Source organism: Stegostoma tigrinum, chromosome 6 (genome assembly GCF_030684315.1).
Source record: "Stegostoma tigrinum isolate sSteTig4 chromosome 6, sSteTig4.hap1, whole genome shotgun sequence".
NCBI classification, from domain to species: Eukaryota; Metazoa; Chordata; class Chondrichthyes; order Orectolobiformes; family Stegostomatidae; genus Stegostoma; species Stegostoma tigrinum.
In genome coordinates, this window is record NC_081359.1 from 82,052,086 (window position 1) to 82,077,857 (window position 25,772).

Here is a 25,772-nt window from a genome sequence, read left to right on the forward strand (position 1 = left end):
GGATCCTTCCCTTGTTCAGAAGTCAACTTCACTTTTAAATTTTGATTTGAAGAACCCAGGAACCCTGTTCTTAAATGTTTTTAATCAGCCTGTTCAAGCATATTATGCATACTTGAATTCAGACTTCCAGGCTCAGAGGTATGGAAATACCACTCTGCCACAGCAGACGTAAAACAAAAGTCAATATTCACTATCTGTCAGAGTGGGATTTTAGTTACTTTTTTTAAGAGAAAACAAATTCTAACCTGCCTCTTCACGGATGTTAGCGTACATTTCAAGAGCACGTGGGACTTGAATCCAACTAATCCCACTTAGCCATAAGAGCCTTTTTTTTAGAAGAACGCAGCTTTTAAAAAAAAATGATTTATTATTCACCACAGGAACATGTTATTTTGTAACAGATGGTCCATTTCACAACTTTCACGTGTTACAATATTGACTTTGTGAGATATAGACCTAGACTATTTTCTCTACTTATTTCACAATGAATTTCTTTTTATTAAGAATAAGTCGAGGAAATCGCAAGTATCAATCCCAAGGTTTTCTGTTAGTTTAGTAGCTTCATCCTCCTGATTCTTTTTGTATCATAAACTGGCACATTCTTTCAATTAATTACTTTGTATGTACACCAGACTGGCAGCTGGTCAGTTACTTGATTCCATGATGTGCTGCATATACTTGGACATTGCAATCACGATATTTGAAAAGCTGCACCCGTGGCACTATTGTAGTTCCAAATGCTAGACCAGTGCGCGCACAATAGGATTTGTCACCAGCTTTCTTTGCAGTGAAAACATAACAAGTCAGTACTTTGACCAAGGCTGACCTTGAGAGTGGGAGAAGCTGCCACATGACTGCACTGGAGGGGCAGTGGAGGAGATTCACCATGATGTTGCCTAGAATGGAGCTGGTTAGCTGCAAAGAGGCTGGATAAGCTGGAGTTAGAGCAGAGAAAGCTGAGGGAGGATCTGACTTTGAGGGGTATGGAGAGGGTGGATAGAAAGTGATTTCCTCGGTTGAAGGATCTGCAGCAAGGGACATAACCCTTTTGCCTTTCCTCTCAAAATTTAAGCGGCAATTTGAGAAAAGACCTTTCACCTAGAGGGTGGTGAGAATCTGGAAATGGCATACGTGGAAAGGCAGTTGAGGTGGGAAACCTCAAACCTTTTTAAAAAAAAAAGCACTTTAAATTTCATAACATTGAAGACAGTGGGCCAAAGTACTGGAAAGTGGACAAGAGTAGATTTTGTTCGTGTGAAGGGCCTTCTGCACTGTGTGATTCTAAGAACCCAACTCTTTTAAGATATATTTTTAATCATAAGCAGATGGGAAATTTTGAAGTTCAGTGAAGATCTTCATGCTGTTGTGATTTGAGTATTTAAATGGAACTGTATTTTTAACGCTGATGGTTGAATTATCATTTTGAAGAGCTGTGTTGTCAGTAAACAGTAAGTGGACAAAGTCATTGAAATCTTGCAGCCGAAAAATGGTCTTGAAACTGGTACCTTCTATGCCATAAGGACACTAAGACTAATGTTGAATTGAATCAACTTTCACAACATTTTGGAGAAACTAATGCAGACATTTCCTACCCTTGTGAGTAAAGATTTTGATTTAAATGGCCTGGCATCAAGTTTAAAACTATGCCATCATGTTCTGAGCTTCCCAAACGGAGGAAATAGTTTCTCTTTATTCGTAGTATTACACAAAATTGCATCAGCTTTAATGGTTGCTATTTAATGTAGTTTTCCCAATAAATGGGAGAAAAGAAGTACAGCTTGTTAGAGTAAAAATGTTGACGTGCACATTAATTTACTTTATATTTTAGACCATCTAACAACAACGAGGCATAATCAATTGTTTGCGCAACAGATTAGTTCAAGAATAAGTATTAGTAATGTTGGTGAGTATTAGTGATAGTGAACTGTTAAGTGTATAAAAGAAGGTCCTATTTTAAATTTAGTTGGGCAGGAAATTCTCTTTTCAGAAGCTCAATTCAATACTTTTCCCTTCCATCATCTGTAATCAGGAATTGAGAATTCTTTAGTCAGAAAGCAGATATCTGTCTTAACTCTTTTTTTTCTTTCAAAGATGTATTGACAGAAAAGTGTATCTACAGAGTTTGTCTCAATGGATGAAGAGCTGTGTTACAACAAAATGCTTCTTGAAGCTCTATTGTAAAAGCTGATATGTAGAATAAAACTTGAACCCTACTGTCCATCAATATGAAGTTTAACTATTGTTTTATCCTTTTCAGATGTTATCCCTAAAGTAATTATTTTCATTTCACTACTTTGCTCCTCCCCTTCACTCTTTCTTTTTAATAAAATTCCACCCCCACCCACCACCAAACCTTTCCTCCTTGAATTTCTTCTGAAGACTGTTGACCAAATATTTGAGTATCTGCCTTAATACCGCCTTCAGTGGCTGTGTTAAATTTTATTTGCTATATGAAATGCCTCAAGAGAAATTTTATTCCTGCAGTATGTATATGTAAGTGTAAGCTATTTTGGTAACTATACATGTATCATCTGAAGTCTCAGACTGGTTTTTTAATGCATTTGTCTACCTGGCTCTGAAAATTGATAAAGGAATACATGGAGATGACATTCATCAACTTGTCATTTTTTTTAAAAAAAAATCTATAACAGAGGTTCCTACTTGTGGTGTATGTTTTTTTTTGACCCTTCTCCCCCCTCCTTGAACAGGTTTGAGATACAAGCGTGAGCTTGTGTGACATAACTATATTTTGGTATACAATTTTTAAAAATCTCTTCCCCCCCCCCCCCCCCCCCCCCCCCCAAACAGAATTAAGCCAACAAATAATTATACATGTAATGTTATTTAAAAAGTTATTTCCAGAGAACAAGGTTAATTGTCTGTTACAGACTGGATTTAGGAAAAAAGAAGGCCATAAAAGTTTGCTGTTTCAGTCCTGGAATTTGGGTACTGCATGTTGTAAAGGAGGAAGTAGTTAGGTGTGATTTTGAAGTTTGTCTTTTATTCCAGATATTTGCACAAATCTATAAATATCATTATGTTGTTAAACTTTTTAATTTGTTCTTCATTACCAAATGTTGTGCCATCCACTGTATATATTACTACTGAATACTTGATTACTTCCTTTATTGCTTTACACCAATTGATTTTTGAACATCTGTCAATTACTAATGACAGCAGTAACGAATTTTCACAGTAGTCTCTCTGAAATATGATGTGTTCCAGTTCTGGTTTGGCTCTGCATTAACGATAGCAACGTTTCTTGAGCTATGAAGAATGTAGTGAGATTCCAGAATCGAGAGCCTTGAATACAAAATGAATGTGGTATTTTAACAAATTCTTGTGTGGGTGTGGATTAAGCTGTAAAGTTTGATTAATCTTTTACAGAATTTCTGAAAGTTCGATCACATGATCCAGAAGAAGCAATAAGACATGATGTCATTGTATCCATTGTAACTGCAGCTAGAAAGGATCTCTCACTTGTTAATGACCACCTGCTAAATTTTGTAAGAGAAAGAACATTAGACAAACGGGTGAGAATATTTCAGTTTTTCCTTTTGCTTCTCCCCATTTCCTGTGAAATGTTTTCGCTTCACTTTATCTTTTTTTGTGGTGTTTTGGTTTGCTCCTCAGAAGTTTCAAGAGCAACATGGAATGGCAGTCTTTTCTTTTGCTCCTTATTTCTCCTTTTCGGTAGCTTCTTTTTCTCATTTTCATTTTGATATCTATTGGGTTTCATTTATTATGTTACTGTTAAGTTCAGAGTATCACTAAATGGTGACTGAGAAATGCAGAATCGCTTATTGCTACAACAGATTTGTGCTTTGCTGTATACAGTTAAGTTATTGGTACCTTTTTTCTTTTCCCAGTTAATATTAATATTGGATAAATCCAATCCCAGAACCAAAACTGGCTACTTAGGTCTTAACTTAGTTTCATTTTAACTGTGAAGGTCAATTACTGAACATATTGACAGTATTGAAACTGTCAGTGTACTTTTAACATGCAGAAAAAAATGGTGATAAAACAAGGCAAAAAAACTTCACACAAAAAATTGACACAACGAAATGTAGTTCAGAGACCCAGGACAGCCTAGGGTCAAATACATAAATTCTACCATGGCAGATGATTGGATTTTAAAAAATTCTAGAATTGAAATGGTCATGAAACCATTTCTGCCAAACACATCTGACTTCCTAACATCCAAAGAAAACCTGCCATCCTTTCCTAGATGGCTGCTGTGTGACTCCAGACCCACAGCAATGTGGTCAGCTTTTTTTTTTGTTTGGCCACCTGAAACAGCAAGCCACTGGGTTGTATCAAACTGCAAAAAATGTGTTTCGGAGAAGGAACCAGCCTGAATGGGCAAACTGGCTTCAACCAGAAGTGGCGACAGCTTTCAGCCGTGTGGACCCTGCCAAGTCCACCTAACATTTTGGGGGGCTAGTGCTGAGATATAGTAAGGCCACCTGGCACAGTGGAGGTATCAGCTAAATAAAGATGGGTGTGATCTCCACTTGGACTGCACCTCCCACTTGTATTGTCATGGACAGATGCACTTGAAGCAGGTAGCTTGATGAGAATTAGGTCAAGTATGTTTTTGTCTTGTTGGCACCCTTACCTCTAGTCACAGGCCCCAGTTTAGGAGCTACGATCTTTAGGACTTCACCAGCTCAAATAGTAGCAGAGCTACCAGGCCACTCTGGGTGGCTAATGTTGAAGTCCCTCACCCAGAGTACATTCTACTTTCTTGTCACCCTCAACACTTCTGCCAAGTGATGTACATCATGGAGGACCACTGACACATGGGACATGATCATTATGAGGATGTTTCCATGCCTGTGTTTGACCTTTTGTATGCTACGAGACTTCGTGAGATCTGGAGTCAATTTTGAAAACTCTCAGGGCAGCACCTCCCTGACTATATGAACTGCCATCATTTCTGGTTGGTCTATCCTGCTGGAACGAGATGGAGTTGTCAGGATTGTTGTCAGCAATTGCACCTTTTCAATCAAGATCCGGCTGCTCTTTCTGGACTGGGAGTTTTTAACGTTGGCTCCAGACCTCATGAAATCTCATGGCATCAGGTCACATGCAAGTGCAGAAAACTCCTTGAATTATCATGTCCTGTGTATTAGTGTTCATCCATGTTGAACCAACTTAGTGCAAGTGCTGAGGATGGCAAGAGAGTAAGTTGTATTCTGGGTGAGGTGGTCACCAAAAATGCCTCAGTAGCACTGCAATTGCCTGAGCTGTTTGAGTCCTAAAGGACATGACTCCTAAACTTGGCCTATGATGGGTAGTGAAGGTGCCAACAAGAGAAAAACATAGTTAACTTTCACTAAGCTGCCTGTTTCAAGTACATGTCCATGACCGTTCTTTTGGAGATTGCACCTATCTCCACTTAGCTGATACCTCCACTGTGAATGGCCTTTCTCACTGTTAAGTGAGATATTTTGAACAAATCTAGCACCCCAAGGCTAGGCATCAAGGAAGTGCTGTTTGCCTTGAGCAGACTAATTGTATTTCAACCTGCAACAGCTTGCCTGGCATATCCTCCGTTCTATCATTACCATCAGGTCAGGGGATCAACCCTGGCTCTATGAATTTTGGTGGGCATGCCAGGATCAGAAGCAGGTATATCTAAAATGAGGTGTAAACATGGTGAAGTTGTAACTAAATATATGCCAATCAACATTTTAAGTAAATGATACTACAGTTAAGGGTCCCAAAGCCAACAGATCATTTTACAGCTCTGTCAATCCTTCTGAAAAGGTTATGAATGGTGGTGGACAATTAAACAAACAATCCTTCGGAGAAGGAAACAAATATTTTCAATGACGTGGGAGCCTGTATGAGAGTGTGAATGAGAAGACGAAGTATTTACAAGATTCAGCCAGAAGTGACAAGTGGATTACATCTGTGTTTTTCTGAAGCTCAGAAGTTGTCAGCCAGTGTCACAACTGCCCATCTTGAGCCAATTCAGCTTGGTTCATGTGTGTTGTGAAATGGTTAGAAGCATAGGATGCTGTAAAGGCAATGGTCCGTGACAATGTTTCTGGTAATGTTACTGAATATGTGCTCCAGAATTTGTCCCTAGCTAAGCTGTCAGAGTATACCTACAATTCTGGTATTTGCTGGGCACTATGGTTAATTGTCCCAGTTATGCCCTGTAACACAGCAGGACATGTCCCACCTGGCTGACTTACTGCCTCATCACCCTACACTTGATCAAGCCACAGCTGTTCAGCAACAACTTACTCACTGACATTTGAAATCTGCCAGGCCCCACAACTCGAGACTTCATTACAGCCTTAGTTCAAACATGGACAAAAGAGCTGAATTCCAAAAAGGAGTCAAGAATGACGGCCCTTGACATCAAACCTGCCTTTCACCATGGTCTCAAGAGCCCTTGAAAACCCCGAGTCCGTGGGAATTGGTAAAAGAGCGAAGGCTGTCCACTGGATGGAATTATACTTGACGCAAAGGAATGTGTATGGGTGTGTGGGTACGTGGTTGTTGGAGATTTCTGGCTAACTGCAGGCCGTTCTTAATTTTGTGTCCTAGGTCAGCCACCTCACTTCCAGCATAAGGTCTAACTAGGAATGCGCAGTGATGACTGCACAATGTTTTTAGTTCCATTTTGCTGCAGCTCCAGATATTGAAGCATTCCTAGTACAAAACATCTAAATTTGGGTTGATGAGTAGGAAGTAACATGTCACACAAATGCCAGACAAAGACCATCTCCAAAAAGAGAATTTAACTCCCACTTATTGACACTTAATTGGCAATTACTGTCACTGAGTCCCTCCTGTCAGCAGCCTGGGGTTATCACTGATTTTAAAAACTGAACTGAACTGAACTGGCTTTCTAACTACTATGGCTACAAGAACAGATCAGAGGCTAGGAACACTTCAGCAATTAATTTCCCTCCTGACTCCCCTGAACCTATCCAGTATTTCGAGGCATAAGTCAGGAACCTGGATGAGTGTGGCTCCAACAACACTCAAAGCTTGACACCATCCAGGATAAAGCAGCTCGCTTAATTGGCACTGGATTCACAAAAATTGTCTCCCTCCCCCACCAAAATGTGGTAGTGGCACTGTGTACGATCTACAAAATTCATTGTCTAAATGAATCCTTAGCCACACGTTCCAAACCTTCAGCCTCTACCATCTAGAAAGACAAAGGTGATAGGTTCACAGGAACACCCACCAGCAGCAAATTTCTCTCCAAACCACTTGCCATTCTAGTTTGGAAAGACATTGCCATTTCTTCAGTTTTGCTGGCTGAATATCCAGAATCTCCCTCCCTGACTGTGTGTACTGTGGAACTACTTAAAACCAATTGACTGCAGTGGTTCAAGATAGCTGCTCAAGAAAGAGGTGGTGAACAATGGATGGACAATAATGCACTCTCTGCCAATGAAGCCCACATCCCATGTGGGAATTTTTAAGGAAAAAAACTTGCCTAACATCAGAAAAGGTTCAAATTTATATTATAGATCAGAGATAACGGGAACTGCAGATGCTGGAGAATCTGAAATCAAGTGGATGAACACGGCAGGCCAAGCAGCATCTTAGGAGCAGGAAAGCTGACGTTTTGGGCCTCGACCCTTCATCATCAAATTTATATTATACTTTTTTTTTATTGCAGCAAATATACAAAACTTAATAATGAAGAGTTTTCAGGAAGGCTATTTGCTCACTCAGTTGGTACAGCTGCCACTGGTTTCCTTTTTAGATGAATTTTTACATAGTCACCAGAAGCTTTTTCCCATCAGCTAATATGTCTCCTTAGGAAACTGAAAGCAAACTAAAGCTATAGTGATTCTATATTTGGAGCAAGTGAATTCCTTAAACCAACAGTCCAGCAGTCTTTCACTCTGTGGCATACACCTTGATTTTCTCTGGATATTTCGAGCAGCTGGACAGTTTGTTTTTCTCCTAGCTATTTGTTTTTAATGCACTGAACCATTCATGTTTAACTTAAAATTTCTTTGAAGTACATGTGAACAAAACTGATCTCCAGACTTCTCTGTAGCTAGCAACAAACAATTAAAGTGAGCCGTGTCTTCTCCCTTTAAAGTTTATACATTCATTTCAACAGGATGATGAAACAATTAAGGGGGTAGATGAAGATGGAACCACAGTTCTCCATAATTTACACATTGGATTACTTCCAGCAGCCCTGAAAAGCAGGGGAACCGACTGAGTCACCTACTTGATTTGTCTTTCCTGCTAAGAGATACCTCTAGATAAATAAGAACTGATAACTTTTGTTTTAGACACCCGTAATCCCAAATTCAGTCGAGCTCTGGCCTTGCTTTAGAATCCAAGTCTCTTGAGTAAATGTCCACTCTTACAGGTTTTTCTGTAATGCTTCCTGTATTTTGTAGCCCAGCCAAAATTTACACATATATTCAACATAGCAAAATAACAGTATATTGTGCCTGAGCATTACTTTTGTGCAACTATTAACAGGTTTTAATAGCTGCTTTAGGCAGCATGACCATAAAGCTGCTTGTTGTACTCTATCTGGATTAAAATGCTGTGGCTGTACCCTGAAACATATTTACATCATTCTTTCTAGCTTGTTGCTGTGGGTTGCCAGTTGCTGAATTTTGTAATGAGTTGATTGTTCTGTATTGCTTTAAATGTTAACATGAATCTATTCTTCACCCTCTTTTGAAGTACAGTAAGCTTGTTTCTGTACTTATTTGCATTTTTATATTTTTCTGCATGTTTATGCACAGTCAGTGGTTTCTTTATACTATTATTTTTTTCCTCCCTAGTGGAGAGTGAGAAGAGAAGCAATGATGGGGCTGGCACAGATCTATAAGAAGTACTGTTTACAAGCTGAGGCAGGAAAGGAAGCTTCCAAAGAGATTTCATGGATTAAAGACAAGCTACTGCATATATACTACCAAAACAGCATTGATGACAAGTACGTGAACGTTTTGGGGGATAAATACAAAGGATACTATTACAGCATTTATCGACTCTTTGAGAAATGAGCAGAATGGTTGTATCTCTTCTCACAAGAGATCATGAAGAAAAGTGTCCTCACTTTGAATTTCTTCCACTCCACATCCATTCTCTGTCATTGTATAGCTATTAATGATACCAGAACACCTGAGTGGCAACCTGTTTACCCAATAAGTAATCTGAGGATTTAAAGGAACCGTGCATTTGTCTTTTTTTTTCAAATTGTTCCAGACATCGTTGCATTAGGTTTGGGAACTCCTTGTGGTGTGTTGGTAGTGTCCCTACTTCTGAGCCAGGAGACATGGGTTCATGCCTCATGTTCTGCAGAAGTATGTGTCATTAAACTGTCTTAACAGTTTGATTTTAAAAATTACCTTGCTGCTGACTGGACTGTCATTTAGTCTTACTTATACAAGGCACCCCACCCCACCACCACCATCCCTTAAGCCAACTTGCCCTGGCACCTTCAATTGTCTGACATTTGATTTCCTGCTCAGTTGATTTTTGAACTATTCACCTCCTCATCCTTTTCCCCATGCTAGCTGAATTTGTGATTAGCTCGTTCTTGTCAAGTACCAACCCCTTCTGTTCAAACCTATATCATCCCTTCAAGACCCCTTGACTTCTATATGTTCGCGAATTATAACTCCACTCTTGTTTTTATAGCTCCGACTTTCTTCCTGTGTTGTCAGTTTTCAACTTTTGTTTTGAATGTTTATTGTTGAAGCGCTGGATCTGTTCAACCCCTTTTGGACTGCCTTGGTATTGTTAGCTTTGCTGTGTGGGGGTGGGGTTGGGGAAGCTGTTGCTTTATTTTTGCTGCAAGTGCTTTTTCCCCCCAATGACTTCAGTATCTAATTGGCAACAGATGAGAAAATAATGGAACAATAAGATCTATGCATGTATGTCATTTCTTTTATAAAAAAAAAGTACCCAAGCCTGAAAAGACACACAGAAGGCAGCTTATTGTTTGTTGGCCTGTTTATCAAGGGGGCTGGAATACCAAGTTCTACTTGGGTAGAACCGTTCACTTATCAGCACTACATCTCAAAAAGGACTGACCTTTGAAAAAGTACGGAATGCAGATTCACCAGAATGAAACAGGAACTCTGGCTTTTTATAGAGTATTAGACCCTTCAATCCAGCTCATCCCTGCTGACCAGACATCCCAATCTGACCTAATCCCATTTGGAGCACTTGGCCCATATCTGTTTAAAGCCTTCCTATTCATATTCATATACCTACGCAGATGCCTTTTTAAATGTTGTTTAAAAACTCTACCACTCGCTCTTGTAACTTGTTCCATATGTGCTCTGATGTCGATACGAAAAAATTACACTTCAGGTCCTATTTGATTTTATGAACTTCTAGAAGGGTCCTCTTCAGCCTCTGATGCTTGAGGTGGGGAAAAACACTTCTCCAGCCTCTTCCTGTAGACAATTCTCCAATCCCAGCAATGTCGTCTTACAAATGTTTTCTGCACCCTCAAGTTTAACAACATCCTTCCTTTGGAAGAGCAGCCAGTATTCATAGAATCCCTACGTTGTGGAAACAGGTTATTTGGCCTAACGAGTCTGCACTGACTCTCTGCAGAATATGCCACCCCATCCCTGTAACCTTGTATCCACTTAACCGACACGTCCCTGGACAGTATGGGCAATTTAGCATGGCCAGTCCGCCTAATCTGCACATCTTTGGGCCGTGGGAGGAAATCTGAGCGCCCAAAGGAAATCCATGCAGAAATAGGGAGGATGTGCAAACTCAACTCAGACGGTTGCCCGAGGCTGGCATTGAAGTCAGGTCCCTGGCGCCATAAGGCAGTATTCCCAAAGTAACCTCACCAATGGCCTGTACAACTGCAATGTGATATCCCAACTTCTGTGCTCAAAGGATATATGGCAGAAAAAGACTACTTGGCCTGTTTAGGTCTATTCTGGTACTTGTGCAGCACTCAAACCTCCAATTTTTCATCAAATCCACGATTATAACCATCACTGCAACGATTATCTAGCTTCCCTCTTAGATATATCTGTACTGTTTGTTTGCTTCACCTGTTTTCCTGTGGCAGCGAGTTGTTTTTTTTTTGAAATAACGAGAAGTAGAGTGGATGAACACCGAGCAGGAAGGCTGATATTTCGGGCGTAGATCCTTCATCAGAAGGGTCTAGGCCTGAACCATCAGCCTTCCTGCTCCTATGATGCTGCTTGGCCTGCTGTGTTCATCTACCTCTACACCTTGTTTTCTCCGATTTTTCCAGTTCCTACTATCTCTTGTTGTTTTTTTTTGGTTTTGTTTTTGAATTTATGATTATCACCAAGAAATGCAGTGTTTGTAGTTATGGTCTTCCCCACAGGAAGAAACATTGTGTCTACTGTATAACCTCCCATTGGTGACCCATCAGCCTTTTCTTCCTTCGAGATTAAGCCCTTCAATTCTTTCTGGTATAATCCTTGTATATCTTAGCACCCTCTTAAGTACTTCTGACGTTCCTTTTGTAATATGGTGACCACACTCTGACAAATAGTTAAATCATAGATTATGTGTAATGAGAGAATTTCATGTTTAGTCTGCATTTTACAAAAAATGTAACCGTGCTAACCTGTGGTGCAGCATGTACTGATTGGTACATTTTCACTCCAATTTCAAATCTGCACCCCACCCAGACTTGCCGTTTCCAGCTAATACATGACCTCTCTATTTTTCCTCCCAAAATTTACCCCTCATTTTATTTGTGCTGAAGTTACATTTAAAAAATTTTTTTCCTAGTTATTCCCATTCAAATATACTTGTGTCTTCCTTATTATTAACAATCTCTTTAGCTCTGACCCAAATATGATGTCATTTGTAAATTCAGAATTATGTTTGACCATTTCGATTTTGGAATCTGTGAATTATGAATATCAGGGATCTTACTGCTGATCCTTATGGAACATGATTTCATGGCTTCCGTCATGGTAACCACCCTCTATACTTTTTGCTTTGTCTTGAAACCAGCAAACGGTCTGTTCTATGACTTTGTGATTCCCTATTCTCGTGGACGTTAGTCTATTATGAGATGGCTTTTTGCTTTACAAAGAGTTAGCTCACTGATTTAACTAATTAAGGCTTAAACAATGTCATATAGATTAATGGTAAATTGGAAGATGGAACAGTTTTAAAAAGCAGCGCAAGTTGACCCAAATACTATATAGGTGTTCAGCCTGGTTAACCTTTTGTTGCACTCCCTCCATAACCAGAGTATTCTTCCTCAGATAAGACCACGTATTCCAGCTGTGCTTTCACCAAGGCACTGTACAACTGCAGCAGGATATCTCTGCTCCTGTACTCAAATCCTCTCGCTACGAAGGCCAACATACTAATTTTGCCTTTTTCACTGCACCTGCAAGCTTACTTTCAGCAACTGGTGTATAAAGACACCCAAGTTCCATTGCGGCTTCCAATTTTCCGATCGATCGCTGTTCAAATAATCATCCATCTTGCTATATTTGCTATCAAAGTAGTTAACTTCACATTTATCCACATTATACCCACTCACTCCATTCATCCAAATCATTGAAGCATCATTGAATCCTCCTCAAATCTTACCCTGCTTGTGCCTTAGCAAGAATGATGTTCTGATTGTCTGAAACCTGATGGAAGGTTTTGGGCCAGAACCTTGGACTTGCCTGTTCCTTGAACACTGTCTGGCCTGCTATGCTTTTCCAGCTCCACATTAATTATTTAAATGGAGAAAAGCCACAGAACAGGGATTTTAGAGTCTTCATCCATGGATCATAAAAATCTAACATCCACCTTCAGCACATAATAGATAAAGCAAATAGAATGTTGGGCTTTATTTCAAAGGAAATGGAGTATAAAAATAGGCAGGTTTTGTTAAAACAGTAAAAGGCACTTATTAGACCACACCTGGAATACTGTCAACAGTTTTGAGCCTCTTGCCTAAGGAAAGATGTACTGGTTGGAGGCAGTCCACAGGAAGCTTCACTAGGCTAATACCAAGCATTGTAGGATTGTGGGTTTTTTTTCTTTGAGGAGTGGTTGAGTACGTTGTGCCTGTACTCATTGAAATTTAGAAAAATGAGCGGTGACCTTGTTGAAATGTACAAGATTCTTGGGAATATGAAAACATAGATGGCCACTGGTTGTTCCCCCTGTGGGAGAGTCCAGGTCTGTGGACATAATCTCAGAATAAGGAGCTGCCCATTTATGATAAAAACGAGGAGGAATTTCTTTTGAGGGTAGTGAATCTTTGGAATTCTTTACCATAAAGGGCCGTTAAGACTGGATCGTTGTAATATTGTTGAGGTTGAGGTAGACTGATTGATTGATTTTTTTATCAGTGAGAAAATGGGAGTATAGAGAAAAGGTAAGGAAATGAAATTGAGAATCGTTGGATCAATCGTGATGTTATCAAATGGTGGAGTAGGTTTAATCGGCTGAATACCATACTTCTGCTCCTACATTTAATAGTCTTTAAGGCCTCCAGATTTCGGTGGCAGGTCACATTAATTCCTGCTCCCTCTCGGACAAAACCTTGCCTTTCATAGAATAGGACAGCACCTCTTCTCTCGCTATGCTGAATTCTCACTCAAATTTCCCAAAATCTCCTGACCTAGTAATAGTCTGTCCAACTGAACTTTTTATTCTGCCTATGTCTGATGCCGTGCAGTTGACTGACTGGTATTCTAAAGTTTGTTATGTAGGGAATGATCTGGTTAACCTGCTTAAGATATTCTGTACAATTGGTGAGATGATCTGTGTAATTAGGATCAAATCTAGAGTAATGCTGTTTTGGAATGAAATTGGAAGACTTTTTTTTAAAAAGGACATGGTTGTTGGTGGGAAACTTAGAAAATGCTCCCTCAGGCCAGATGCTTGGCCAAAGAATGGAGCTGTGATGTGTGAGTAGAGATGAGCTCCTGAATAACCATAATCTGGTGAAATGATGAATTGGCTTAAGAGACTGGCGGCACAGTGGCACGATGGCTCAGTGGTGAGCGCAACAGCCTCACAGCACCAGGGACCCTGGTTCAGTTCCAACCTCTGGTGACTCTGTGGAGTTTGCACAATCTCCTCGTGCCTGTGTGGGTTTCCTTTAGCTGCTCTGTTTCCTCCCACAGTCCAAAGATGTGCAGGCGAGGTGGATCAGCCATGCTAAATTGCCCATAGTGTTCAGGGGTGTGTGGGTAATAGCCGGGGATAGGCCTAGGTGGGATGCTTCAAGGGGCGGTGTGACTTGTTGGGCTGAAGGGCTTGTTTCCACACGGTAGGGAATCTAAGCCATCAGCACTGGCTGGCCTTCAACACGCCCCAGTCATTTTCTTCGACTGAAGCAGACCATTCACGACTGTCATCCTGTTGAACTGTCAACTCAATTTCAGACTGCATATCATCTTCCTGAAGACAGTTTACTGTCACTTCTGCATTTATCTTTATTCAGCTATATCCCATTTGTTTCTGAATTTCGTAAGGCTGGTCTTGCCATCCCTGAACTTTGTCAGCAGTGTTTTCCTGACCATGCAAATGTAGGAAAAGTGAAGACACAAACTTCACATAGGATGAGACACATACATTTGAGCCATATTTAACTCTTGTCACTTTAACAACAAAACTATCTGTTACTGAACAAGTTAAATGTACAATATTTGCCTTCAGAGTCGAAATTCAACTTCTGTTTTTTTGTAAATACACTCCAATGAAAATCTTGGTTCATGGCTGAACGAGAAAAGAAAAGGATATCATGAAGTGAATGTAAAAGATGTAAATTGTGAAATGACTTTTATTCAAGTATGAAATAATTGTTTAAAATGTATGTAAACAGGAACTCAGCACATCCCATTCAAGGGTTTTGGTTTTGATTGTCTGTCTGTCTGTGAATCTTCCTGAAATGACACTACTTCTGCTTGCTTGAAACCCATCTGATCAGTCAGGCTTTTTATTGTCCTTTTTAATTTTGTAGCTTTATTTTGCCATGATTTCATTTTATGGTATCTCTAAAGTACTGTGCAACACTTTCATTGTAACAAATTGTGCACCTTGCTTTTGATATGAGTTAAGGTTGCAGTGAAAATCTTGCATTATGCTTGTATTTACAGTTACTTTTATATTCTGAAGCAAAGCAGATGACTTTTAATGTAATGGATGCAGCAAGAACTGCAGATGCTGGAGTCAGGGGCTGTTTTTCTGAAAAGGGTCCTGCTCCTTTGGTGCTGCCTGGCCTGCTGTGTTCCTCCAGCTCCACACTACTGCCTCAACTTTCAATGTTTTTTTAATTGAAAATATTATATTCTGAAAATAAAGTAGGTTAACCTACTGCTGGACATGCACGTGGACAGCAGTGAATTGAGGGGAATGTAGGTTAGGTTATTCTATTTTTGGATTAGGATTATTCCACGGCACCACAACATGGGCCGAAGGGCCTGTACCATGCTGTACTCTTCTATGTTCTAACCTAATCCTTTGGGTTTGGGAATGGATTTTTACATTGAAAATGCATAATCCAAAATTTAACATGATACTGTAATTGTTTGCCTAGGTTTACCAGTTTCTTGAACTTCTAGACATGTGTACAGATGAAAATGGGAACTTCTTGTCTTGATAGTAGTTGGTAATCGAAGCTTTAGTGTACTGTATAATCAAAATAGCCCCTGAATATAATCAGCTTATTGTGAGGTTTTGAGGTCTGCCATTTGGAAAGTTTCCCTTAATTTTACCTGAAGCTGATGCCTTGTGTAGATCACTAATAATTGAAAGAAAAATATAAACTGCAATGCTACAAGGATGAAAATTAAAATGATCACCATGCTGTGTTTTGAAATAGTAATTAAATTTGCTTCACTTTTCTTTTAAATGTAAATCTACATACACTATTCAATCAAAATGCTTCTATGTTTATTTGATTAGTTTCATGTTAAATGACTTGGAGTGCCATGTGTGCCACTGATCAACTAAAGTAAACCATCTTGAAAAGTAGTGTAACAAAATCTTCTCATAGATGAAGTCATGAAGTGACAATTTTTATTTTGAGTTTTAAAACATCCACGAGCCAATAGGTGTTTTGTTGTTAAATGACTGAACTTAAAAGTAATTATTGTTGTGAAAATGTTAACTTACTTTTTAATCCACATTTGAATGAGGACTTTGGTCGGTATTCCAAGGGAGCATTAAGTTCTTTGGGTTTACTCAACAGGTTACTTGTTGAACGGATATTTGCACAGTACATGGTGCCTCACAATTTGGAGACTTCAGAAAGGATGAAGTGTTTGTATTACCTTTATGCAACCCTCGACACAAATGCTGTAAAGTATGTTTCAATTTTTTAAAAATTGTATGCCATCTATATAAATCTAGCTTTCTTTACATATGCAGAAGTCCTTCACTGCTATCACCTCAACTTGTATTGGCTTTTAACACAACACATCTCTTATTTTTCATGTGGCTGTGTGTGCTTTGTGTAATACTGATTTGCTATAGTGCTTGCAGCATGATTTTGTTTAGCATTTATTTAAAAAAGCTTAGCTTAGTGTAGCAACACCAGAAAAGCAATGCAGAGCTGTTTGATTCATGTTTGTTTGTATTTATCATTGGTTATTGAAATCTTTTGGATGTGATCTTGCTTGAAATGCATTTGCGATCACCTCTTGACATTACATAATCAAAACTAATAATCCAAATTGTCACAACTTTGGAACATATGACCTGTGGGAATTGGATTTATATCCAGTCAGAAAAGAAACTAAGTTTATGTTGATTCCCTTCTTCCAGGTAGTTAGCACATAATATGAAATTAATTTCAGCATGTGATCCTCTGTGCCTACCTTGGTCATTTTGTTTTAATATACTAAAAGCTGTTTTACAGTGAAATGAATTTTTGGCATGTTCTTTCTTGAACTGGCTTGCTGGCAAGGTGCTGGGGGAGAAGTGGGTACACATGAAGATAAAATTAGCACCTGAACTACAGTTTGAATGCCAGAACCTTCATTTTTCAGTAATTGTTGAATGATAACAGCATAGAAACTACTCCAACCACTGCTAGGCCTATGCCAAGACACTTCTGTAATCCTTTTCCCCTGCCCTTTTTCCCATCACTTCTGCAAATGTTTCCTGAATTGTGTACTTACCTAATCCCCTTTCATTTAATTATGAAAGCCATGACTGAACCTGCAGGCAGTGCATTCCAGAACCTCACCACTTGCTGTGTTTTCTCTGCTCATGTTGTCTTTTTGAGGGTTTTTTTTTCTTTAGTAGTCACTTTAAATTTGTTTCCTGTGCTGCAAGGACTAAAAACTAATGAGACCTGTGTTCTCAATCTGTTCATTCTTGATTTTTCTCATAATTTTGAACACCTCTATCAGGTCTTTTGTCACACTTCTCTGCTCAAGGAAAAATTAACTCCTCAAACCAGCTAAAGTCCTCGTGCCTTGAACCATTTGTCATAAATCCCTTTTGTGTCCTCCTGAGGCCCTCATGTTTCTCCAAAGTTACAGTTTCTAAAATTCAACCCTCTGTATTACACAATGATTCAGCATCATCTGAAGCAGAGGTTGTTCTTAACTTGCAATTGCTACTTGGAAAAAACAAAATGCTGTATGCTGTACCTACTTTCTAAACTTCTTGCTTTCAGTAATATGCACATTTTGCATAACTATTTAAGTATAATAACTTGTTTACAAAAGCAATGCAATAGTTCATTGTGCAACTGCAAAGTGATTTTGGATGAGAGTGTAGTTGCATAAAGGTTGTATTACTACAACTGTAATTATTGGTGTTGGTGATGAGCTGCATTTGTAGTTGTATGAGGATGCCACAACACAAGTACAACATGCCATGAAAGCAGTTGTCCTGCAAGATGAAGCTACAGGTGGCAGTATTAACTTGGCACCAGCAGATGGGCTGTGATCGTGGAATAAGTACCACTTGTCAACTGACCAGTTGTTTGTTTCTCCCAAGCAGTTGATTTACTTCTATTATTTCTAATGGGAATAAACAACTGAAAATTTGATTTAGAGAGAGAGTCAGCGATTTATCGAGGGTTTTAAAGCAGTGTTTCAAGAAAGGCGGTCCAAAGCTCAGGATCTAAAGAGCTGAAGGCACATCTGATAAATCAACTACTGAATGGCCATGAGGCTGAAATGGAAAGAAACTGAGCAAATGGAGGAGTGTGAGTCATAGCACATAGAAATGGGCCCTTCAGCTTACTCTGCTGACCAACAAACACCAACTGCACTAATTTCCCTGACTTACCTGTACTTGGTCTATAGTGTACTATGACTTGCCATTTTAAGTGTTCAGCAGATGCATATTCAAAATTGAGAATACAATCTCTCCGACACCACATTCCATATTCTAAGCCATTTACTCCACTTTAAACTTACGCTGTTCACTCTTAGTAGATGTGCCTTATGAGAGAAAAGAATCTCCCAATTTGCCTTGTCTATATCTTCCATAATTTTGTATACCTCAATCAGGTACCTCCCCCACAAAACAAAACTGCCTCTTCTACTCCAAAGAAAACAAACCCAGGCTATCTAGTCTATCCTCTTAACTGAGAGGGCAGCATCCTGGTGAATCTCTTCTGTACCATCTCCAGTGCAGTCCCATCTTTCTGATTATTGTGGTGACCAGAACTGCACACAGTATTATATCTGTGGCTTAATGAATGTTTAAATATTCATCATCATGCTCCTGTTTTCTATACCCTGGCTAATTAAGGCAAACATCTTGTATGGCTACCTGTATTGACACTTTCAGGAATCTGTGGAGTTGTATACCAACATCCCTTTGTCTCTCAGTGCTCATTAGGGACCTACCATCCTTTGTTTATTTCCATCCCTTATTGGTCCTCCCCAAAATGTGCCACCTCTCTCAGAATAAAATTACGTCCCATCTCTCCACACAATTTACTACCTGATCAATATCAGACTGCAGCCCGAGTTCAACTTAAGGGCAGCACGGTGGCTCAGTGGTTAGCACTGCTGTCTCACAGGACCAGCGACCTGGGTTTGATTCCACCCTTGGGCGACTGTCTGTTGGGAGATCTCACAATTCCACCATGGGGATGTGGGTCTGTGTGCAGGCTAAATGGATTGGCAATGCTGAATTGCCCTGTAGTGTTCAGAGAAGTGTAGATGAAGTGGGTTATAGGAGGATGGGTCTGGCTGGGATGCTCTAAGGGTCCATGTGGTTGTGTTGGGCTGAAGGGCCTGTTTCCACACTGTAGGGATTCTGATGCCTCATCAGGAAGAACACCACCAACTTTTGTGAGAGCTGCAAACTTACTAATTCTACATTGCTCATCTGCAGCTGAGTTGTTAATAATAAACCATACTGATCCCTGTGATAGATGGATGGCCACAGGTTTCCAATCATAAAAACAAGCTTCCATCACACTTTTTGTCTCCTGTTTGTAGTGATTGTAACAAGGTCAGCCAGGTGGACCACATAGACCCTATCGGGGAAGATCATGTTCTGTTAATCTGATCCACTCAGGAAGCCCTAGTTGACCGATCAGAGCTGGAGTGTCGGACATCCTTTCAAGGACTTTGCATGTATAAATGAAGGGTGACTTAGTGATGGGATACAGGTCTCTGGAGTTGTTTTCATTGGTGACTGACTAGAGCAAAGCATGCTATTGATGAAATCAGTTTATGACAGTTGTCTTCAAGTTGGGGTAAACATTTTTTGACGTCGTTATTTGGCAAACTAACTTGTTCCACTATACCATCGAAGACTGGACCCAGTATGTGGAAAGAATGTTTGTTTGTTTTTTTTTGGCAGATGATATTGGGGCAGGTGAAAGGCAGTGAATAATTCTCTTGACAGCTTGTGGACCTGCAGTTTTTTTTTCATCATTAGGAGCTGAACTTGCCCTGAGGTAGCAGATATTATAACGAGTTGATGGATTTGGTTAAGGAATATTGTGACCCCAAGCTGACTCAGAATTAGAGTTGCTATTGTCTTTACTGAGCGATTTGAGAACCAGGGGAATCTGTATTAGGATTTTTGACTAGATTAGGATGACTGGCAGAGGCATGTAACAGTTTTAACTCTTAATGAGATGCTGAGGGATCAAATGGTATGAGGCATTAATGATGTAACCATGCAAAGGCAACTAGTTGAAGTCCAATTGAACTTCAAACAGGCATTCCAACTTATTTTATCATTGGAAAATACAGCAAGTGGAGTATGAGAGTTGCAGGGTGTTCAGATTTAAATAGGCACGCTGACCAGCCCAACTGAGCTTGGGGAACACCACTTGAGCAAAGAGAATTGCATAGCCTTACTCAGGACATATCCTGAAGGAAGCGCTCGAGGTCAGCTCACAGAAAAACCCCAAAACAAAGCTCGGCCTCAGCCGCCATGATGCGGGCCAGCAAGCCTTTGCTGTTAGTACTGGTGTGCAGACTTGAGATGGCAAAAGAGTCCCACTAGAGCTCAATTCAGTAAGAGAACTCATTAACTGCGATCTAAGAGAGTGCATTTGCTTTGGAACTGTTAAATTGATTAGTAACTTCCAAATCAGAATTCAAAATAAACATCTGGCTAATTGGTAACCTGGTTCTAATGGAGGTTGATACCTGTGTGGCTGTTTCAGCGATGGCAGAATCAATCTTTGCCAAAATTCACTCCTGAACTCCAACCCTTAAGTTTGCACAACGCCTTGGCTGGACTGAGAACCTATGCCGAGGAACTGTTACAGAATAAGGATACAGTTTTGTTGCTGGTCTCTTGTGAGAAGCAGCTGCTTTAGTTACCATTGATTGCTGCCTTGGGCCCGAGCTTGATGAGGCAAAATGTGTTGAGGAAAGATTCACCTAAAGTGGCTTAACGTCTTTGAGTTGGAAAATGGCTGCCTGAGTGAAGACCTCATTAAATATTTGGAAATTTTCAGGATGTTCTGGCATCTAGCGAGGGATCCAAAACCATCTTGCATATTGACCAGGAAGTAATTCCACGATCCTGCAAGGCTTCCCCAGTGCCATTTGCCTTACAGCCAAAGTAGAGACTGAAATAGAAAGCTGGAAAGCGAAGGAATTATCACACATGTCCAGTTTGCAGAATGGGTAGCACCCGTCATACCAGTTGAAGCCTGACGAGTCAGCTAGCCTTTGTGGGAGTTTTAAACAAATGGTAAATTGCTTCTTGCAGCTGAATAAATTCCCAATCCCTTACAGAATTGGTACAGAAAGCTGGGAGGAGGGTGGCGGGGCTGCTGTCCTTGATGAAGCTGGATGAGAGCCATGTGTATTTGTAATGGTAGTTTGAGTGTTCCAGATTAATGCTACAATTAATACCCATAAGAGTTTGTACCTATATACAAGGTGGCCACTTGTGATAACATCAGCCTGTGCAATTTTTTTCCAGTGATACTGCCACTGGAAGAACCCGTAGTGGTTTTAAATTTGCTGAACACAGCTGGCAATATCAGACTTTGGACATAGAAAATTCTGGTTGCGGTTGCGGCAAAACTGAAACATCTTGTGATGGGAGACACAAAAGGGCCATACTACTGCTGTGAAGTGGTAGTGGCGGGGTGGGGGGTATAAGAAAAAAAATCCAGAGGGCTGTCACAAGCAGAATTAAAACCTTTTTTGGACATGGAGAGACCAGATCACAGTAGAGGATGGGAACTTGCAATGGAGCACAAGAGTGATTGTCCTGAGCAAAGATCACACTACCTCATGTTGACAGAACATTACCAGGGTCATCCAGTGGCTTCCAAAACGAAGATGTCGATGAGAGGTTTATGTCAGATGGCCCAATTGGATGTTGACATAGCTGGGTTGTTGGGGCAGTGCCTGGAGCGCTAAAAAGGAGAAAAATTACCACCAGCAGTTCCCCCACATGTGTGGGAACAGTTGGGTGAACGCTGGACTCGGTGACATGTTGATTATGCAGATCCTTTTATGGGCTTAATGTTCTTAGTCACTGTGGATTCTGACTTAAAGTGAATAGATGTGCACTGAATTCGTTCATCAAAAATGCAGGAGGTTTGGGCAGATGCGACGTTCCTGAGCAAGCATGCGAACGACATGAAAGCTGCAAACTTGTAGATGGAATGGGAGCAAAATGTGCCCAGCTCTTTGGAACATTTAAAAAGGCTGGCGGAACCTGTGGGTTGTCCCTTTTTCAATCAAGTGTTGAAGAGATCTTTGAATCTGAAATGAAAACTGTAGATGTTGCTGCCTTGACGACCTTGCCACTTGAAGAGAATGAATGAATTTTTTCCAAAACTCTTTGGGCTCAAGAAGCAAGTTACTGTGTGTTACCCTTATCTGAGGCCGAGTCGGAGGAACCTGACCCAGCTCTAAAACGTCAGAAGGAGCATTAGGGAATCCTCACCCAGGGTCAGAGGGAGGAAGAGAGAAGGTAGTAATTGTAACCAGGTCAGAAACATGGACCACAGAATGACTTTGCTGGTTGGGGCTGTTAATCTGGCCCAGCAGAGGGCCCTGGCTGTCAGATAAAAACAGGAATGTTAGAGGTTCTGTTCACTGGGAGCTGGCTCTGAGGGAACTGGAATACCGTCAAGGACTTTGCCTGTGTAAATAATGGGTGACTTAACGATGGGCCCTGTGGAGTCATTTCACTGTTTTGTAAGCCAATTTTGGATTAGGTTTACCAACTTAGCTTGTATACCATGGGCTCCTAATAAGACCACCCTTTTTGGGCAATAAGGCAGGGCAGGTGACTGAAGTAAAAATGGGGGAACGCTTTGGGTCTGGCGATCATAATTCTATCAGCTTCAAATGGCTATGGAAAAGGATAAGCCTTCCGTAGAATTTAGTTTTTAACTTCAGTTAGGCAAATTCTAACGGTTTGAGACAACAACTTTCAAGTGAAAGGTAGGGCTGGTAAGATTAAGGAAGAATGGATGATCAAAAGATATTGAGGCTCCAGTCAAGAATGAAAGAGAATCTTATTTTTAGATATAGACACCTTGGTTCAACTGAATTTTTAGAGAATCCCTTTACATGCTATATATTGATTTGAGAGAGAAATCAGGAAGGCAAAGAGGGGATATGAGACAGCATTGGCACGCAAGGTTAAGGATAAACCACAGAGATTCTACAAATACATTTAAGAGCAAGAACATAACTAGAGAAGGGTTTGGGCCTCTTGAAGATCAAGGAGGTTGTGTTTGGAACTCCAGGAGATGGGAGAGATACTAAATGAATATCTTTGTGTCAGTTTTTACTGGGGAGAAAGAAAAGGTGTCTAGAGAATGCAGGGAAATAAACTTTGATGTTTTAAGAACAGTTCACGTTGCAGAAGTGGAAGTTCGGAAGGTCTCAGAGAATGCAAAAGGTGAATAAATCTCTGGCACCTGATCTAACGTATCCCACAACGTTGTGAGGAATAAAGGTGGAAATTACAAGACCCCTTGCAGAAATATTTGCATCAATAACCATGGGTGAGGTTCCTGATGGCTGGAGGGTGGCCAATGTTGCACCTTTGTTAAAGATAGGCAGTAAGGAGAAACCAGGGGACTGTAGACCTGGTGAGCCTAACTTTGGTTGTGGGCAAATTCATTAGAAATAGGGGTAGAATCGGGCCATTCAGCCCATCAAGTCTACTCTGCCATTCGATCATTGCTGATATGCTCCTCACCCGCATTTTTTTTTTCACCTTCTCCTAACTACTCAATCCATTACCAATTTAAAAATCTGTCTAACTCCTTAAATTTACTCACTGTCCCAGCACCCACCACACTTTGATGTAGCAAATTCCATGGATTCACAGCCCTTCGGGAGAATTACTTTCTCCTTCATTCTATTTTAGATTTGCTACCGATCAACCTAAGACTGACCTCTTATCCTAGAGTGCCCCATAAAAGGGAGCATTGGTCCCACATCTGATTTTTACCTATACGTTTTATCATGTTGAGTACCTCAATTTGGTCTTCCCTCATTCTCCTGAATTCCAGAGTGTATGGGCCTAAACTGTTCAATCTTTCTTTGTCCAACAAACCCCTCATCTCTGGGATCGATCTAGTGAATCTCCAATGCCATCACATCCTTATTCAAACAAAGGGACCAGAACTCTGCACAGTACTCCAAGTGTGGTTTGACCAATGCGTTGTATAGTTGCAACAATAGTTCCTTACCATTTTTATATTCTATTCCTTTAGCTATAAAAGCCACCGTTCCATTTGCCGCCTTTATCTGCTGTACCTGCATGCTAGTTTTTGGTGACTCATGAACAAAGATACCCAGATCCCTTTGCATCGGGGTACCCTAAAGTCTCCCCTTCAGATAGTTGGTCACTTTCCCATCTTTCTGACCTAACTGCATGACCTGGAACTTATCCATGTTAAATTCCATCTGTCACATTTTGGCCACTTGCCTAACCTATCTGTATCCATTGGTAAGATTGTTATTTCCTCATTGCTTGTTTACCATCCTACCTATTTTTGTGCCATCCACAAATTTTGGTTACTGAGCCTTGTACCGCTGTATCCAAGCTGTTAATGTAGATTGTAAGTAGCTGGGGCCTGAGGACTGAACTCTTGTGGCATCCCACTAGTTGCTGCTTGCCATCCAGGAAAAAACCCACTTATCCGAATTCGGATGTCTGTCCATCAGCCAGTCATCTATCGAAGCTTATAAATTACCTCAATCCCATATTCACTCAGTCGGATCATTTAACCTTTTGTGCAGCACCTTTTATCAAATGCTTTCTTTCAGCCCATATATATATTGCATCTTCAGGATCCCTATTATCCACTTTGCCAGTTACATCTTCGAAGAACTCTCTCAGAATAGTCAAACATGATTTGCCCTTCACAAAACCATGCTGACTGTGATAGTTAGTATTTTGACTTTCCACCTGTCCAGCTATTGCCTCCTGATTGATTTTTTTTTTTTAACACTTCTCGCCCACAAGAGATGTTCAACTAACTATTTGGTAATTTCCCAAAAATTGCCTGCCTCCCTTTTTGAATGGGACATTATATTGGCATTCTCCCCAATCCAGTGGAATCTTTTCCCATGTCCAGGGATTTTTTGGAATATTGTAATCAGTGGATCCTTGGTCTCTGCTGCCGCTTCCTTTTAATACCACAGGCTGTAGGCCGTCAGACCTGGGGGCCTTGTCTACCCTCGATCCTTATAGTTTGAGTATGGTTTCCCTATTGATGACTGTTTTAAGCTCTGCCCTTTCTGTTGCCTCTAACTTGCCCATTTCAATAGGAATGGGCACTATTGTTCTCCAGTGAAAAGTGAGGCAAAGTATTGATTTAACATCTCTGCTATTTCAGTGCTCCCCACTTTTAACTCTCTCTGGTTTCATCTTCTAAGTGGCCAACATTTGCTGTAGCAACTGTCTTCCTTTTTATATACCCATGGAAGCTTTAGCTATCCTTTTTGACATTTTAATCTACTTGTCTTTTCACAGTTTATCTTTTTTAAATTAATTTTTTAGTATCCCTTTGTTTATGTTTCGAAGTTTCCCAATCCTCCAGCCTGCCACTGGCCTTTGCAATGTGGTATGCCTTAGTTTTTGATTTTTCTTCAAAATTGTCCTTGACCTCTGTGTTTAGCCATGGAGTTTTTTTAAAACCCCCTCCTCCCACCTTTCTTCCTCACTGGGATATATTTTAGTTACGAGGAATTGAGTAATTACTGGAACAACTTCCACTGTCTTACCTTTTTTATGCTTCCTTGCCAATCTGCTTGGGCCAAATCTGACCACCTGCCTTGTAATTTCCTATGTTAAATTGCAGAACACTGCTTTGGGGATGAGAAAGTGGAGTCTCAAACGGAATTTTGAATTCACTCGTACAA

The 25,772-nt window shown here is 40.3% G+C and overlaps 1 protein-coding gene across 4 annotated transcripts in view; it reads left to right on the forward strand.

Annotated features, from left to right (window-relative positions):
• Positions 1-25,772, forward strand: part of LOC125453351 (sister chromatid cohesion protein PDS5 homolog B) — a 228,211-nt gene that overhangs the window by 89,497 nt on the left and 112,942 nt on the right. For all 4 annotated transcript variants that reach the window (XM_048532792.1, XM_048532796.2, XM_048532793.2 and 1 more), the window contains exons 11-13: positions 3,388-3,533; positions 8,796-8,947; positions 16,178-16,291. In XM_048532792.1, coding sequence (XP_048388749.1) covers positions 3,388-3,533; positions 8,796-8,947; positions 16,178-16,291 — 412 coding nt within the window. The remainder of the gene's footprint in view (positions 1-3,387; positions 3,534-8,795; positions 8,948-16,177; positions 16,292-25,772) is intronic.